At 46.8% G+C, this 20,127-nt stretch overlaps 1 protein-coding gene across 1 annotated transcript in view; it reads right to left on the bottom strand.

The window, feature by feature from the left end:
* The window catches only part of LOC148506584 (antigen peptide transporter 1-like), a 50,345-nt gene that overhangs the window by 19,704 nt on the left and 10,514 nt on the right, over positions 1-20,127 (bottom strand). The window contains 3 exon segments of the mRNA XM_088446548.1: positions 15,400-15,597; positions 16,099-16,304; positions 16,388-16,518. Of these exon segments, the coding sequence (XP_088302674.1) occupies positions 15,400-15,597; positions 16,099-16,304; positions 16,388-16,518 (535 nt within the window).

The raw sequence follows: 20,127 nt of genomic DNA, 5'->3' as shown, positions 1-20,127 counted from the left end.
TGACCCACGTCACAGATCATATCTGACCTACATCTCATAACTGACCTACGTCACAGCTCATATCTGACCTACATCTCATATCTGACCTACGTCACAGCTCATATCTGACCCACGTCACAGCTCATATCTGACACACGTCACAGCTCATATCTGACCTACATCTCATAACTGACCCACGTCACAGCTCATATCTGACCTACATCTCATAACTGACCTACGTCACAGCTCATATCTGACCCACGTCACAGCTCATATCTGACCTACATCTCATAACTGACCTACGTCACAGCTCATATCTGACCTACATCTCATATCTGACCTACGTCACAGCTCATATCTGACCCACGTCACAGCTCATATCTGACACACGTCACAGCTCATATCTGACCTACATCTCATAACTGACCCACGTCACAGCTCATATCTGACCTACATCTCATAACTGACCTACGTCACAGCTCATATCTGACCCACGTCACAGCTCATATCTGACCCACGTCACAGCTCATATCTGACCCACGTCACAGCTCATATCTGACCTACATCTCATATCTGACCTACGTCACAGCTCATATCTGACCCACGTCACAGCTCATATCTGACCTACATCTCATAACTGACCCACGTCACAGCTCATATCTGACCTACATCTCATATCTGACCTACGTCACAGCTCATATCTGACCCACGTCACAGCTCATATCTGACCTACATCTCATAACTGACCTACGTCACAGCTCATATCTGACCTACATCTCATAACTGACCCACGTCACAGCTCATACCTGACCCACGTCACAGCTCATATCTGACCTACATCTCATAACTGACCCACGTCACAGCTCATATCTGACCCACGTCACAGCTCATATCTGACCTACATCTCATAACTGACCCACGTCACAGCTCATATCTGACCCACGTCACAGCTCATATCTGACCTACATCTCATAACTGACCTACGTCACAGCTCATATCTGACCTACATCTCATATCTGACCTACGTCACAGCTCATATCTGACCCACGTCACAGCTCATATCTGACACACGTCACAGCTCATATCTGACCTACATCTCATAACTGACCCACGTCACAGCTCATATCTGACCTACATCTCATAACTGACCTACGTCACAGCTCATATCTGACCCACGTCACAGCTCATATCTGACCTACATCTCATAACTGACCTACGTCACAGCTCATATCTGACCTACATCTCATATCTGACCTACGTCACAGCTCATATCTGATCCACGTCACAGCTCATATCTGACACACGTCACAGCTCATATCTGACCTACATCTCATAACTGACCCACGTCACAGCTCATATCTGACCTACATCTCATAACTGACCTACGTCACAGCTCATATCTGACCCACGTCACAGCTCATATCTGACCCACGTCACAGCTCATATCTGACCCACGTCACAGCTCATATCTGACCTACATCTCATATCTGACCTACGTCACAGCTCATATCTGACCCACGTCACAGCTCATATCTGACCTACATCTCATAACTGACCCACGTCACAGCTCATATCTGACCTACATCTCATATCTGACCTACGTCACAGCTCATATCTGACCCACGTCACAGCTCATATCTGACCCACGTCACATCTCATATCTGACCCACATCACAGCTCATATCTGACCCACGTCACAGCTCATATCTGACCCACGTCACAGCTCATATCTGACCTACTTCTCATAACTGATCTACGTCACATCTCATATCTGACCTACATCTCATAACTGACCCACGTCACAGCTCATATCTGACCCACGTCACATCTCATATCTGACCCACATCACAGCTCATATCTGACCCACATCACAGCTCATATCTGACCTACATCTCATAACTGATCTACGTCACATCTCATATCTGACCTACATCTCATAACTGACCCACGTCACAGCTCATATCTGACCCACGTCATAGCTCATATCTGACCCACATCACAGCTCATATCTGACCCACGTCACAGCTCATATCTGACCTACATCTCATAACTGATCTACGTCACATCTCATATCTGACCTACATCTAATAACTGACCCATGTCACAGCTCATATCTGACCCACGTCACATCTCATATCTGACCCACATCACAGCTCATATCTGACCCACATCACAGCTCATATCTGACCCACGTCACAGCTCATATCTGACCTACATCTCATAACTGACCCACATCACAGCTCATATCTGACCCACATCACAGCTCATATCTGACCCACGTCATAGCGCATATTTGACCCACGTCACAGCCCATATCTGACCTACATCTCATATCTGATTTAAATCACAGCTCATATCTGACCCACGTCACAGCTCATATCTGACCTACGTCACAGCTCATATCTGACCCACGTCACAGCTCATATCTGACCTACATCTCATATCTGACCTACGTCACAGCTCATATCTGACCCACGTCACATCTCATCTGACCCACATCACAGCTCATATCTGACCTACATCTCATATCTGACCCACGTCACAGCTCATATCTGACCCACGTCACAGCTCATATCTGACCTACATCTCATAACTGACCCACGTCACAGCTCATATCTGACCCACGTCACAGTTCATATCTGACCCACGTCATAGCTCATATCTGAACCACGTCACATCTCATATCTGACCCACGTCACAGCTCATATCTGACCTACATCTCATAACTGACCCACGTCACAGCTCATATCTGACCCACGTCACAGCTCATATCTGACCCACGTCACAGCTCATATCTGACCTACATCTCATAACTGACCCACGTCACAGCTCATATCTGACCTACGTCACAGCTCATATCTGACCTACATCTCATATCTGACCTACGTCACAGCTCATATCTGACCCACGTCACATCTCATATCTGACCCACATCACAGCTCATATCTGACCTACATCTCATATCTGACCCACGTCACAGCTCATATCTGACCCATGTCACAGCTCATATCTGACCTACATCTCATAACTGACCCACGTCACAGCTCATATCTGACCCACGTCACAGCTCATATCTGACCCACGTCATAGCTCATATCTGACCCACGTCACATCTCATATCTGACCACATCACAGCTCATATCTGACCCACGTCACAGCTCATATCTGACCCACGTCACATCTCATATCTGACCCACATCACAGCTCATATCTGACCCACATCACAGCTCATATCTGACCCACATCACAGCTCATATCTGACCCACGTCACAGCTCATACCTGACCCACGTCATAGCTCATATCTGACCCACGTCACAGCTCATATCTGACCTACGTCACAGCTCATATATGACCTACATCTCATATCTGATTTACGTCACAGCTCATATCTTACCCACGTCACAGCTCATATCTGACCCACGTCACAGCTCATATCTGACCTACGTCACAGCTCATATCTGACCTACGTCACAGCTCATATCTGACCCACGTCACAGCTCATATCTGACCTACATCTCATAACTGACCCACGTCACAGCTCATATCTGACCCACGTCACAGTTCATATCTGACCCACGTCACAGCTCATATCTGACCCACGTCACAGCTCATATCTGACCCACGTCATAGCTCATATCTGACCCACGTCACAGCTCATATCTGACCTACGTCACAGCTCATATATGACCTACATCTCATATCTGATTTACGTCACAGCTCATATCTGACCCACGTCACAGCTCATATCTGACCCACGTCACAGCTCATATCTGACCCACGTCTCATAACTGACCCACGTCACAGCTGCTGTCTGACCCACATCACAGCTCATATCTGACCCACGTCACAGCTCATATCTGACCTACATCTCATAACTGATCTACGTCACAGCTCATATCTGACCCACGTCACAGCTCATATCTGACCCACATCACAGCTCATATCTGACCCACGTCACAGCTCATATCTGACCTACATCTCATAACTGATCTACGTCACAGCTCATATCTGACCCACGTCACAGCTCATATCTGACCCACATCACAGCTCATATCTGACCCACGTCACAGCTCATATCTGACCTACATCTCATAAATGATCTACGTCACAGCTCATATCTGACCTACGTCACAGCTCATATAAGACCCACGTCACAGCTCATATCTGACCTACATCTCACAAACTGACCCACGTCACAGCTCATATCTGACCCACGTCACAGCTCATATCTGACCCACGTCATAGCTCGTATCTGACCCACGTCACAGCTCATATCTGACCTACATCTCATAACTGACCCACGTCACAGCTCATATCTGACCCACGTCACAGCTCATATCTGACCCACGTCACATCTCATATCTGACCCACGTCACAGCTCATATCAGACCCACGTCACAGCTCATATCTGACCTACATCTCATAACTGATCTACGTCACAGCTCATATCTGACCTACATCTCATAACTGATCTACGTCACATCTCATATCTGACCCACATCACAGCTCATATCTGACCCACGTCACAGCTCATATCTGACCTACATCTCATATCTGACCTACATCTCATAACTGATCTACGTCACATCTCATATCTGACCCACCTCACATCTCATATCTGACCCACATCACAGCTCATATCTGACCCACGTCACAGCTCATATCTGACCCACACCACAGCTCATATCTGACCCACGTCACAGCTCATATCTGACCTACATCTCATAACTGATCTACGTCACAGCTCATATCTGACCCACGTCACAGCTCATATCTGACCTAAATCTCATAACTGATCTACGTCACAGCTCATATCTGACCTAAATCTCATAACTGATCTACGTCACAGCTCTTATCTGACCAACGTCACAGCTCATATCTGACCCTCGTCACAGCTCATATCTGACCCACGTCACAGCTCATATCTGACCCACGTCATAGCTCATATCTGACCCACGTCAAAGCTCATATCTGACCTACATCTCATAACTGACCCACGTCACAGCTCATATCTGACCCACGTCACAGCTCATATCTGACCCACGTCACAGCTCATATCTGACCCACGTCACAGCTCATATCTGACCTACATCTCATATCTGACCTACATCTCATAACTGATCTACGTCACAGCTCATATCTGACCTACATCTCATAACTGATCTACGTCACATCTCATATCTGACCCACGTCACAGCTGCTATCTGACCCACATCACAGCTCATATCTGACCCACGTCACAGCTCATATCTGACCTACATCTCATATCTGACCTACATCTCATAACTGATCTACGTCACATCTCATATCTGACCCACATCACATCTCATATCTGACCCACATCACAGCTCATATCTGACCCACGTCACAGCTCATATCTGACCCACGTCACAGCTCATATCTGACCTACATCTCATAACTGATCTACGTCACAGCTGCTATCTGACCCACATCACAGCTCATATCTGACCCACGTCACAGCTCATATCTGACCTACATCTCATAACTGATCTACGTCACAGCTCATATCTGACCGACGTCACAGCTCATATCTGACCCACGTCACAGCTCATATCTGACCTACATCTCATAACTGATCTACGTCACATCTCATATCTGACCCACGTCACAGCTCATATCTGACCCACGTCACAGCTCATATCTGACCTACATCTCATAACTGATCTACGTCACAGCTCATATCTGACCGACGTCACAGCTCATATCTGAACCACGTCACAGCTCATATCTGACCTACATCTCATAACTGACCCACGTCACAGCTGCTATCTGACCCACATCACAGCTCATATCTGACCCACGTCACAGCTCATATCTGACCTACATCTCATAACTGATCTACGTCACAGCTCATATCTGACCCACGTCACAGCTCATATCTGACCCACGTCACAGCTCATATCTGACCTACATCTCATAACTGATCTACGTCACAGCTCATATCTGACCTATGTCACAGCTCATATAAGACCCACGTCACAGCTCATATCTGACCTACATCTCACAAACTGACCCACGTCACAGCTCATATCTGACCCACGTCACAGCTCATATCTGACCCACGTCATAGCTCATATCTGACCCACGTCACAGCTCATATCTGACCTACATCTCATAACTGACCTACGTCACAGCTCATATCTGACCTACATCTCATAACTGATCTACGTCACAGCTCATATCTGACCTACATCTCATAACTGATCTACGTCACATCTCATATGACCCACATCACAGCTCATATCTGACCCACGTCACAGCTCATATCTGACCTACATCTTATATCTGACCTACATCTCATAACTGATCTACGTCACATCTCATATCTGACCCACGTCACATCTCATATCTGACCCACATCACAGCTCATATCTGACCCACATCACAGCTCATATCTGACCCACATCACAGCTCATATCTGACCCACGTCACAGCTCATATCTGACCTACATCTCATAACTTTTCTACGTCACAGCTCATATCTGACCCACGTCACAGCTCATATCTGACCTAAATCTCATAACTGATCTACGTCACAGCTCATATCTGACCTAAATCTCATAACTGATCTACGTCACAGCTCATATCTGACCAACGTCACAGCTCATATCTGACCCTCGTCACAGCTCATATCTGACCCACGTCACAGCTCATATCTGACCCACGTCATAGCTCATATCTGACCCACGTCAAAGCTCATATCTGACCTACATCTCATAACTGACCCACGTCACAGCTCATATCTGACCCACGTCACAGCTGATATCTGACCCACGTCACATCTCATATCTGACCCACGTCAAAGCTCATATCTGACCCACTTTACAGCTCATATCTGACCTACATCTCATATCTGACCTACATCTCATAACTGATCTACGTCACAGCTCATATCTGACCTACATCTCATAACTGATCTACGTCACATCTCATATCTGACCCACGTCACAGCTGCTATCTGACCCACATCACAGCTCATATCTGACCCACGTCACAGCTCATATCTGACCTACATCTCATATCTGACCTACATCTCATAACTGATCTACGTCACATCTCATATCTGACCCACATCACAGCTCATATCTGACCCACGTCACAGCTCATATCTGACCCACGTCACAGCTCATATCTGACCCACGTCGCAGCTCATATCTGACCTACATCTCATATCTGACCCACGTCACAGCTCATATCTGACCCACGTCACAGCTCATATCTGACCCACGTCACAGCTCATATCTGACCTACATCTCATATCTGACCCACGTCACAGCTCATATCTGACCCACGTCACAGCTCATATCTGACCCACGTCACAGCTCATATCTGACCCACGTCACAGCTCATATCTGACCTACATCTCATATCTGATCCACGTCACAGCTCATATGTGACCTACATCTCATAACTGATCTACATCACAGCTCATATCTGACGTACGTCACAGCTCATATCTGACCCACGTCACAGCTCATATCTGACCCACGTCACAGCTCATATCTGACTCACATCACATCTCATATCTGACCTATGTCACAGCTCATAACTGACCCACGTCACAGCTCATATCTGACCCACGTCACAGCTGCTATCTGACCCACATCACAGCTCATATCTGACCCACGTCACAGCTCATATCTGACCTACATCTCATAACTGATCTACGTCACATCTCATATCTGACCCACATCACAGCTCATATCTGACCCACGTCACAGCTCATATCTGACCCACGTCACAGCTCATATCTGACCCACGTCATAGCTCATATCTGACCCACGTCACAGCTCATATCTGACCTACATCTCATAACTGACCCACGTCACAGCTCATATCTGACCCACGTCACAGCTCATATCTGACCCACGTCACATCTCATATCTGACCCACGTCACAGCTCATATCAGACCCACGTCACAGCTCATATCTGACCTACATCTCATAACTGATCTACGTCACAGCTCATATCTGACCTACATCTCATAACTGATCTACGTCACATCTCATATCTGACCCACATCACAGCTCATATCTGACCCACGTCACAGCTCATATCTGACCTACATCTCATATCTGACCTACATCTCATAACTGATCTACGTCACATCTCATATCTGACCCACGTCACATCTCATATCTGACCCACATCACAGCTCATATCTGACCCACGTCACAGCTCATATCTGACCCACACCACAGCTCATATCTGACCCACGTCACAGCTCATATCTGACCTACATCTCATAACTGATCTACGTCACAGCTCATATCTGACCCACGTCACAGCTCATATCTGACCTAAATCTCATAACTGATCTACGTCACAGCTCATATCTGACCTAAATCTCATAACTGATCTACGTCACAGCTCATATCTGACCAACGTCACAGCTCATATCTGACCCTCGTCACAGCTCATATCTGACCCACGTCACAGCTCATATCTGACCCACGTCATAGCTCATATCTGACCCACGTCAAAGCTCATATCTGACCTACATCTCATAACTGACCCACGTCACAGCTCATATCTGACCCACGTCACAGCTCATATCTGACCCACGTCACATCTCATATCTGACCCACGTCACAGCTCATATCTGACCCACGTCACAGCTCATATCTGACCTACATCTCATATCTGACCTACATCTCATAACTGATCTACGTCACAGCTCATATCTGACCTACATCTCATAACTGATCTACGTCACATCTCATATCTGACCCACGTCACAGCTGCTATCTGACCCACATCACAGCTCATATCTGACCCACGTCACAGCTCATATCTGACCTACATCTCATATCTGACCTACATCTCATAACTGATCTACATCTCATAACTGATCTACGTCACATCTCATATCTGACCCACATCACATCTCATATCTGACCCACATCACAGCTCATATCTGACCGACGTCACAGCTCATATCTGACCCACGTCACAGCTCATATCTGACCTACATCTCATAACTGATCTACGTCACAGCTGCTATCTGACCCACATCACAGCTCATATCTGACCCACGTCACAGCTCATATCTGACCCACGTCACAGCTCATATCTGACCTACATCTCATAACTGATCTACGTCACAGCTCATATCTGACCGACGTCACAGCTCATATCTGACCCACGTCACAGCTCATATCTGACCTACATCTCATAACTGATCTACGTCACATCTCATATCTGACCCACGTCACAGCTCATATCTGACCCACGTCACAGCTCATATCTGACCTACATCTCATAACTGATCTACGTCACAGCTCATATCTGACCGACGTCACAGCTCATATGTGAACCACGTCACAGCTCATATCTGACCTACATCTCATAACTGACCCACGTCACAGCTGCTATCTGACCCACATCACAGCTCATATCTGACCCACGTCACAGCTCATATCTGACCTACATCTCATAACTGATCTACGTCACAGCTCATATCTGACCCACGTCACAGCTCATATCTGACCCACGTCACAGCTCATATCTGACCTACATCTCATAACTGATCTACGTCACAGCTCATATCTGACCTACGTCACAGCTCATATAAGACCCACGTCACAGCTCATATCTGACCTACATCTCACAAACTGACCCACGTCACAGCTCATATCTGACCCACGTCACAGCTCATATCTGACCCACGTCATAGCTCATATCTGACCCACGTCACAGCTCATATCTGACCTACATCTCATAACTGACCTACGTCACAGCTCATATCTGACCCACGTCACATCTCATATCTGACCCACGTCACAGCTCATATCTGACCTACATCTCATAACTGATCTACGTCACAGCTCATATCTGACCTACATCTCATAACTGATCTACGTCACATCTCATATCTGACCCACATCACAGCTCATATCTGACCCACGTCACAGCTCATATCTGACCTACATCTTATATCTGACCTACATCTCATAACTGATCTACGTCACATCTCATATCTGACCCACGTCACATCTCATATCTGACCCACATCACAGCTCATATCTGACCCACGTCATAGCTCATATCTGACCCACATCACAGCTCATATCTGACCCACGTCACAGCTCATATCTGACCTACATCTCATAACTGATCTACGTCACAGCTCATATCTGACCCACGTCACAGCTCATATCTGACCTAAATCTCATAACTGATCTACGTCACAGCTCATATCTGACCTAAATCTCATAAGTGATCTACGTCACAGCTCATATCTGACCAACGTCACAGCTCATATCTGACCCTCGTCACAGCTCATATCTGACCACGTCACAGCTCATATCTGACCCGTCACAGCTCATATCTGACCCACGTCATAGCTCATATCTGACCCACGTCAAAGCTCATATCTGACCTACATCTCATAACTGACCCACGTCACAGCTCATATCTGACCCACGTCACAGCTCATATCTGACCCACGTCACATCTCATATCTGACCCACGTCAAAGCTCATATCTGACCCACGTTACAGCTCATATCTGACCTACATCTCATATCTGACCTACATCTCATAACTGATCTACGTCACAGCTCATATCTGACCTACATCTCATAACTGATCTACGTCACATCTCATATCTGACCCACGTCACAGCTGCTATCTGACCCACATCACAGCTCATATATGACCCACGTCACTGCTCATATCTGACCTACATCTCATATCTGACCTACATCTCATAACTGATTTACGTCACATCTCATATCTGACCCACATCACAGCTCATATCTGACCCACGTCATAGCTCATATCTGACCCACGTCAAAGCTCATATCTGACCTACATCTCATAACTGACCCACGTCACAGCTCATATCTGACCCACGTCACAGCTCATATCTGACCCACGTCACATCTCATATCTGACCCACGTCACAGCTCATATCTGACCCACGTCACAGCTCATATCTGACCCACGTCAAAGCTCATATCTGACCCACGTTACAGCTCATATCTGACCTACATCTCATATCTGACCTACATCTCATAACTGATCTACGTCACAGCTCATATCTGACCTACATCTCATAACTGATCTACGTCACATCTCATATCTGACCCACGTCACAGCTGCTATCTGACCCACATCACAGCTCATATATGACCTACATCTCATATCTGACCCACGTCACAGCTCATATCTGACCCACGTCACAGCTCATATCTGACCCACGTCACAGCTCATATCTGACCCACGTCACAGCTCATATCTGACCTACATCTCATATCTGATCCACGTCACAGCTCATATGTGACCTACATCTCATAACTGATCTACATCACAGCTCATATCTGACGTACGTCACAGCTCATATCTGACCCACGTCACAGCTCATATCTGACCTACATCTCATATCTGACCTACATCTCATAACTGATCTACATCTCATAACTGATCTACGTCACATCTCATATCTGACCCACATCACATCTCATATCTGACCCACATCACAGCTCATATCTGACCGACGTCACAGCTCATATCTGACCCACGTCACAGCTCATATCTGACCTACATCTCATAACTGATCTACGTCACAGCTGCTATCTGACCCACATCACAGCTCATATCTGACCCACGTCACAGCTCATATCTGACCCACGTCACAGCTCATATCTGACCTACATCTCATAACTGACCTACGTCACAGCTCATATCTGACCCACGTCACATCTCATATCTGACCCACGTCACAGCTCATATCTGACCTACATCTCATAACTGATCTACGTCACAGCTCATATCTGACCTACATCTCATAACTGATCTACGTCACATCTCATATCTGACCCACATCACAGCTCATATCTGACCCACGTCACAGCTCATATCTGACCTACATCTTATATCTGACCTACGTCACATCTCATATCTGACCCACGTCACAGCTCATATCTGACCCACGTCACAGCTGCTATCTGACCCACATCACAGCTCATATCTGACCCACGTCACAGCTCATATCTGACCTACATCTCATATCTGACCTACATCTCATAACTGATCTACATCTCTTAACTGATCTACGTCACATCTCATATCTGACCCACATCACATCTCATATCTGACCCACATCACAGCTCATATCTGACCGACGTCACAGCTCATATCTGACCCACGTCACAGCTCATATCTGACCTACATCTCATAACTGATCTACGTCACAGCTGCTATCTGACCCACATCACAGCTCATATCTGACCCACGTCACAGCTCATATCTGACCCACGTCACAGCTCATATCTGACCTACATCTCATAACTGATCTACGTCACAGCTCATATCTGACCGACGTCACAGCTCATATCTGACCCACGTCACAGCTCATATCTGACCTACATCTCATAACTGATCTACGTCACATCTCATATCTGACCCACGTCACAGCTCATATCTGACCCACGTCACAGCTCATATCTGACCTACATCTCATAACTGATCTACGTCACAGCTCATATCTGACCGACGTCACAGCTCATATCTGAACCACGTCACAGCTGATATCTGACCTACATCTCATAACTGACCCACGTCACAGCTGCTATCTGACCCACATCACAGCTCATATCTGACCCACGTCACAGCTCATATCTGACCTACATCTCATAACTGATCTACGTCACAGCTCATATCTGACCCACGTCACAGCTCATATCTGACCCACGTCACAGCTCATATCTGACCTACATCTCATAACTGATCTACGTCACAGCTCATATCTGACCTACGTCACAGCTCATATAAGACCCACGTCACAGCTCATATCTGACCTACATCTCACAAACTGACCCACGTCACAGCTCATATCTGACCCACGTCACAGCTCATATCTGACCCACGTCATAGCTCATATCTGACCCACGTCACAGCTCATATCTGACCTACATCTCATAACTGACCTACGTCACAGCTCATATCTGACCCACGTCACATCTCATATCTGACCCACGTCACAGCTCATATCTGACCTACATCTCATAACTGATCTACGTCACAGCTCATATCTGACCTACATCTCATAACTGATCTACGTCACATCTCATATCTGACCCACATCACAGCTCATATCTGACCCACGTCACAGCTCATATCTGACCTACATCTTATATCTGACCTACATCTCATAACTGATCTACGTCACATCTCATATCTGACCCACGTCACATCTCATATCTGACCCACATCACAGCTCATATCTGACCCACGTCATAGCTCATATCTGACCCACATCACAGCTCATATCTGACCCACATCACAGCTCATATCTGACCCACGTCACAGCTCATATCTGACCTACATCTCATAACTGATCTACGTCACAGCTCATATCTGACCCACGTCACAGCTCATATCTGACCTAAATCTCATAACTGATCTACGTCACAGCTCATATCTGACCTAAATCTCATAAGTGATCTACGTCACAGCTCATATCTGACCAACGTCACAGCTCATATCTGACCCTCGTCACAGCTCATATCTGACCCACGTCACAGCTCATATCTGACCCGTCACAGCTCATATCTGACCCACGTCATAGCTCATATCTGACCCACGTCAAAGCTCATATCTGACCTACATCTCATAACTGACCCACGTCACAGCTCATATCTGACCCACGTCACAGCTCATATCTGACCCACGTCACATCTCATATCTGACCCACGTCAAAGCTCATATCTGACCCACGTTACAGCTCATATCTGACCTACATCTCATATCTGACCTACATCTCATAACTGATCTACGTCACAGCTCATATCTGACCTACATCTCATAACTGATCTACGTCACATCTCATATCTGACCCACGTCACAGCTGCTATCTGACCCACATCACAGCTCATATATGACCCACGTCACAGCTCATATCTGACCTACATCTCATATCTGACCTACATCTCATAACTGATCTACGTCACATCTCATATCTGACCCACATCACAGCTCATATCTGACCCACGTCATAGCTCATATCTGACCCACGTCAAAGCTCATATCTGACCTACATCTCATAACTGACCCACGTCACAGCTCATATCTGACCCACGTCACAGCTCATATCTGACCCACGTCACATCTCATATCTGACCCACGTCACAGCTCATATCTGACCCACGTCACAGCTCATATCTGACCCACGTCACAGCTCATATCTGACCCACGTCAAAGCTCATATCTGACCCACGTTACAGCTCATATCTGACCTACATCTCATATCTGACCTACATCTCATAACTGATCTACGTCACAGCTCATATCTGACCTACATCTCATAACTGATCTACGTCACATCTCATATCTGACCCACGTCACAGCTGCTATCTGACCCACATCACAGCTCATATATGACCTACATCTCATATCTGACCCACGTCACAGCTCATATCTGACCCACGTCACAGCTCATATCTGACCCACGTCACAGCTCATATCTGACCCACGTCACAGCTCATATCTGACCTACATCTCATATCTGATCCACGTCACAGCTCATATGTGACCTACATCTCATAACTGATCTACATCACAGCTCATATCTGACGTACGTCACAGCTCATATCTGACCCACGTCACAGCTCATATCTGACCCACGTCACAGCTCATATCTGACTCACATCACATCTCATATCTGACCTATGTCACAGCTCATAACTGACCCACGTCACAGCTCATATCTGACCCACGTCAAAGTTCATATCTGACCTACGTCACAGCTCATATCTGACCCACGTCACTGCTTATATCTGACCCACGTCACAGCTCATATCTGACCCACGTCAAAGTTCATATCTGACCTCCGTCACAGCTCATATCTGACCCACGTCACTGCTTATATCTGACCGACGTCACGGCTCATATCTGGCCCACGTGACGGCTCATATCTGACCCACGTCACGGCTCATATCTGACCCACGTCACGGCTCATATCTGACCCACGTCACGGCTCATATCTTACCCATGTCACCGCTTATATCTGATCTACATCTCATATCTGACCTACATTACAGCTCATATCTGACCCACGTCACAGCTAATATCTGACCTACATCTCATATCTGACCAACGTCACAGCTAATATCTGACCTACATCTCATATCTGACCTACGTTACAGCTCATATCTGACCAACGTCATAGTTAATATCTGACCTACATCCCAGCTCATATCTGACCAATGTCACAGCTCATATCTGACCAATGTCACAGCTAATATCTGACCTACATCCCAGCTCATACCTGACCTACATCTCATAACTGACCCACGTCACAGCTCATATCTGACCCACGTCGCAGCTCATCTTGTGTCTACTTTCCACTCTTCCTCTAGCAGACCACACAAAAGCCATCTTGTTTTAGTACTTACGCTGTTGGCAACCTCAATGCAGCCATACGCCAGTGCCTCCATCCTGTTCAGCTGGTAGGTGTCCTGCAGCCTGGCCTCATAGCGGCGACACTCCCCCTCCTCATTAGCGAAGCTGCGCACTGTCTTCATGTTGGAGAAGGTCTCCAGAGAGACCTGATTGGCTTTAGAGAGGGATTCTTGGATCTTCACAGCTAGGTCCTGAGTGACACAGAGAGGAGCAGTCTTAGGTCAGCTCATTAATGTGGCCAGATCTACATCTGTGCACTGAGAGTGACTCAGTAATGTAATAACCGGGCGACGTACAGTAAATGTGCTGTAACCCATGGCAACCAAATAAAAATATGCTTTCATTGTCTATCTTGCAATAATATAAAAGCAACTGGTTATTTCAGGGGCTGGCTACAGAAATTGTGAAGGCGAAGAAGAGGAGCCGTGCATTTATTTTGTAATGAGGAAAATACTCAAACTCATATTTGCGTCATACACGTGTTTTTTACATTGAAACAAAATTAATACATTCAACTGACATTTCCCCTGGGGTGCCATTGTCAGAGCCATGGGAGCAGCCACTGGGTCAGGGGATGAAGGAATTGCAGAACATTTTTTTGTTTCTGACGCTAAATATATTATTGCTTTAATAATTGTACATTTTGCATGTAGTATTTTTCTTTGAATACACATATGACAAGATTTACTCACCTGCTTAATTGTTCCTGATAGTTTGGGCACAAGCGTGACTATAATGAGACACAGCATGGCGAAGAGCGTCAGCTGTGGGGACAAGATGGCCATATAAATAACTAGAAACTTCAGCCTCATGAGGTACCAAATTAATAGGTTCAGACTGTCGCTAAGAGCTTCGCTCATCGCTGTGATGTCAGTGGTGACGCGAGATGTGATGTCACCTAGAAGAGAGGTGATGTCATCAGCAGACAACAAAGAGCGGATGAAGGCTGTGTTCGGGAAGATTGCCTTCTATATGTGTTACCTGTGGGCACAGTGTCAAAGAACGCAATGTCCTGTCTCAGGATGGAGTGGAGGAGCTGTCCCTGCGTCTTTGTGTGCATCAGGCTCATAGTGACATTAAAGATATAATCGCATATAAATTCTGTCACCGCACTGCAAGACAACAAATCATTTTCTGTTATGAAACACCTGCCTATCTTGCATAAACCCTACAGAGCCAATAGCTGAGGTCTTCTGCCTATAACAACCGCCCTTATTCCCCTAGAGAACGATACTCTCACCGGTACTGAGATGCCACCAGGTCTTAAACTCAGAGTAGTAGAGGTTTATACAAATGATAGGTGATCACATGAACAAGGCTGGAATAGTAGAAAACCACTATCAATACAATGAGGCTAATGGTCCAACATGTTCGTAGATAATAACAGAAGGAACGAGTAACAGCAGACTTTAACAATGCAAACTGTTGTCACGGTGATACTTAGCAGTGGATATTTGCAAGAAACATGAGGCGTGGATAATGACGGCAGGAACTAGTAAGAGCAGACTGTAACATGTGATAGCAAACAGTAGTCATGGTTCCAAAAGTAAGTAAGATGATACTTAGCAGTAGATGTTTTGTAAGAAGCATGAGACACTAGATCAGACCGGCTACACACACAGCAACACAGGACTCCAACAGAACTGAATACACCAGGGTCAGCAGGCTAACTCCATCCAAGAAGCTATAACTGGCAATGAGTACCCTGGCCGGAGGCCTTATAACAGGGAGACTGACCAATTCCAAGCTGTTACACTGTATGTACAACAGTGTACCGGTTGCTACGTTACAGCCGGGACCATAACCCCCTGCGGACACCCTGAGTCCCCATCGCCTAGCAACCACCGGGACAATTGCCCAGTGCGGCCGGGGTAACCCAGCTCCCGGTCGCCTGGTAATGGCCGGGACCTGCCGAGAGATAGAGCCAAGGCGACGGCTCATAACATTTGTATTAATGATAAAATATCGGACAGAACACAACCAACACCCATTCTGGCCATGTCTTCTCTATATCAATCAGTAATCGATTTGAACCATCTTTGACTTTATTTTTCGTGTCTTTGTCACCCATGTTGTAGCCCTATTCCCATGTTTTCCTGAATCCTCTCTATGCCCTGCATACTGCAGGTGAGAGTCGGCTGTGGACTCCAAGTCCAACTTAGAATGTCATATTGGAGGATCCTGGTCCGCCTCCAGGTGAGTTGGCTCTCAATGTAGAAATACATAAATGTATGATACAAAGTGGTGCTATTACCATGTAGTGTAGGTACCTCCAGAACAGAGACGTCTTGCCGAGGTTGGTGGATTACCATATGTTTGCAAACGTATGTAACTGAGGCCTGATTCAGACCCGGACGCTATTTGCGGACGGTCGTTCTAAAAAAGGGGCCGGATATTTAAATTGAGCGCTCGCTCTTTGCGGTTTGTTGACGCCTCTAGGTCTGAGCGAGCGTTCGAAAAATGCGCTCGCTATTTTGTGAAGACGCCCCTTTGCCGTTCGCATCACACGTCATCTCCGGTATTTATTAGATTAATCGGGAACATCGAAAGGCATCTGAACTGCTCGCAGTGCTTGGGGTAGGTTTTTCCTACCGCTATCACTGCAAGCAGTTCAGGCTAAGAGACAACCAAGTGACGTGGTCGATGACACTCCTTTACTAATTATGCACTCCCATTAAACGCCCTTTTGACCGTTAGGCACGCCTGCGTTCGGATCTCCACTCCCCCGTTTTCAAGCACCTTCCCCTGTTACCACCCACAAACGGTACATTCTGTCAATCAATTTAGCAGCCCCTCGCTGTTTTACGAGCGCACGATTTCCGATCGCAATAACTGTTTTGCGCATGCGCATTACAACAACCCATATGCATGCGCAGTTGTGCGAACATCGCTCAGAGCGAACGAGCGGCCGCTTACGAACGGCTCTGAATCAAGCCCTCAGATCTTTGCATTGCTGTTATCATGTAGGATGTGAATCTCTTTTGCTGGCCTATTGCAGTATGCTGGGGGGATTTGGTTGTTATTACTTGGAAAAATGCGCAAGAAGATTTGATTACTTTTATAGAAAGCTTAATGCTCTTTTTTGAGCCAGTTGCCAGGTTTATGTATGTACGCGCAACCTCCGCTATTGGAAGATGATCACAGATATATTTTATTAGAGGTTCTGTACTCTCTAAACATTTTGGAGTATTTCTGTGGGAATTTGTGGCCATTCCTTCTGTAGCGCATTTATGAGGTCAGGCACTGATGTTGGACAAGAAGACCTGGCTCGCAATCTCCATTCCAGTTCATCCCAAAGGTGCTCGATGGGACTGAGGTCAGGGCTCTGTGCGGGCCAGTCAAGTTCTTCCCCACCGAACTCATCAAACTATGGGCCCGATTCAGACCCGTTCGCTAGACTGCGTTCGCACGCAGCCTGCCGATTTTTGCGATCTGTGCATGCGTATGTATCGCAGTGCGCGAGACAGTCATTGCGGTCGGGAAGCGATCGCCCAGAACACAGAGATGGTCCGCTAGTTTGAGTGACAGAATGTGCCGTTTGTGGGTGGTGACAGGGGATGGTCCTTGAAAACGGGGGAGTGGTGGTGGGAACGCAGGCTTGCCTGAGCGTTTAAACTGCGTTCTTTGGGCGTGCATAATTAAGACAGAGCGTCGTAGTACACGTCACCTGGCTGTTTAAATCCCTGAAGCATTCGCGGTGCTTGCGGTAGGGTAGGGTCTACCACAAGCAGTGCCAGATTAAGGTCCACATGGGCCTGGAGCTGAAATTTATGAATGGCCTATTGTGTGGCGCTGCAGGGGAGTGTGATAACTTCTGTGGCAGTGTGACCAGTGATGTGGTCTACACAGGGGGCATGGCTATGTCCATGGGGGCAAAACTTGCGCCTACCTTTAACAAATTTATAGTGGAGCTATAACAAAAAAGTTTTGTTTCTTTTGTGAAAGTGCAAACACAGCTGCCATCCGCGGCCTGCGGCACCTCTGGAGGTTATGATTGATCATAATCACCCCTCATAGATGCAGCAGCTCCCTATATGCATACACACAGAGACATATATATTATATATATACACACACACTGTATATAAACACTAATATATATATCAATGGGTTGGGTATGGGTTTCCAGCGCCGGCATGATGCACTATGGATATATCGCCTGTTCAGTGAAATGGGGGATATATCTATCAGTGTGTACCCAGCTTAAGTAAAGAGTTATTGTATTTTGAAAGCAATTGGATGTCCTGTGTGGTCCATAATCGCCATCAGGGTCGCATTTATTGGCATAATTGTGTGGATGCCAACCTATTGCAGAAGTTGGCAATTAAGGAGGACACTGGCGCAAATTCTATTTACGAGCATGCAGGGGCGTTTTAAGAGAGGAGGGCGCCCGTGTGCACTCCTCGTGCGGGGCCCCCTCCTCTCTCCCTGGTGGCTGGCCGCCGACTGACGCGGCTGGCTAGCCACTGGAGCATTAGTCGACTCCGGGCACTAGAGTGTGCCCGGAGTCTACTACAAATGCGCAGAACGCCGGAAAATGGGCGGGGCAGCCATTTTTCCGGTGTTCTGAGGCGCAGTGACCCCCGACGCGGGACCTCGGACAGGTAAGTTTAAAAAAAATATGGGTGCAGTGTGTGCGGTGCGGGGCCCCCCTGGACCCGGGGGCCCCAGACCGCACACACTGCACTCATTATAGATACACCACTGCGAGTATGGGAGTG

Source organism: Taudactylus pleione, unplaced genomic scaffold (genome assembly GCF_031769625.1).
Source record: "Taudactylus pleione unplaced genomic scaffold, aTauple2 ptg000400l, whole genome shotgun sequence".
In the NCBI taxonomy this organism is placed as follows: Eukaryota; Metazoa; Chordata; class Amphibia; order Anura; family Myobatrachidae; genus Taudactylus; species Taudactylus pleione.
This window is presented reverse-complemented; position numbering and strand designations above follow the sequence as displayed.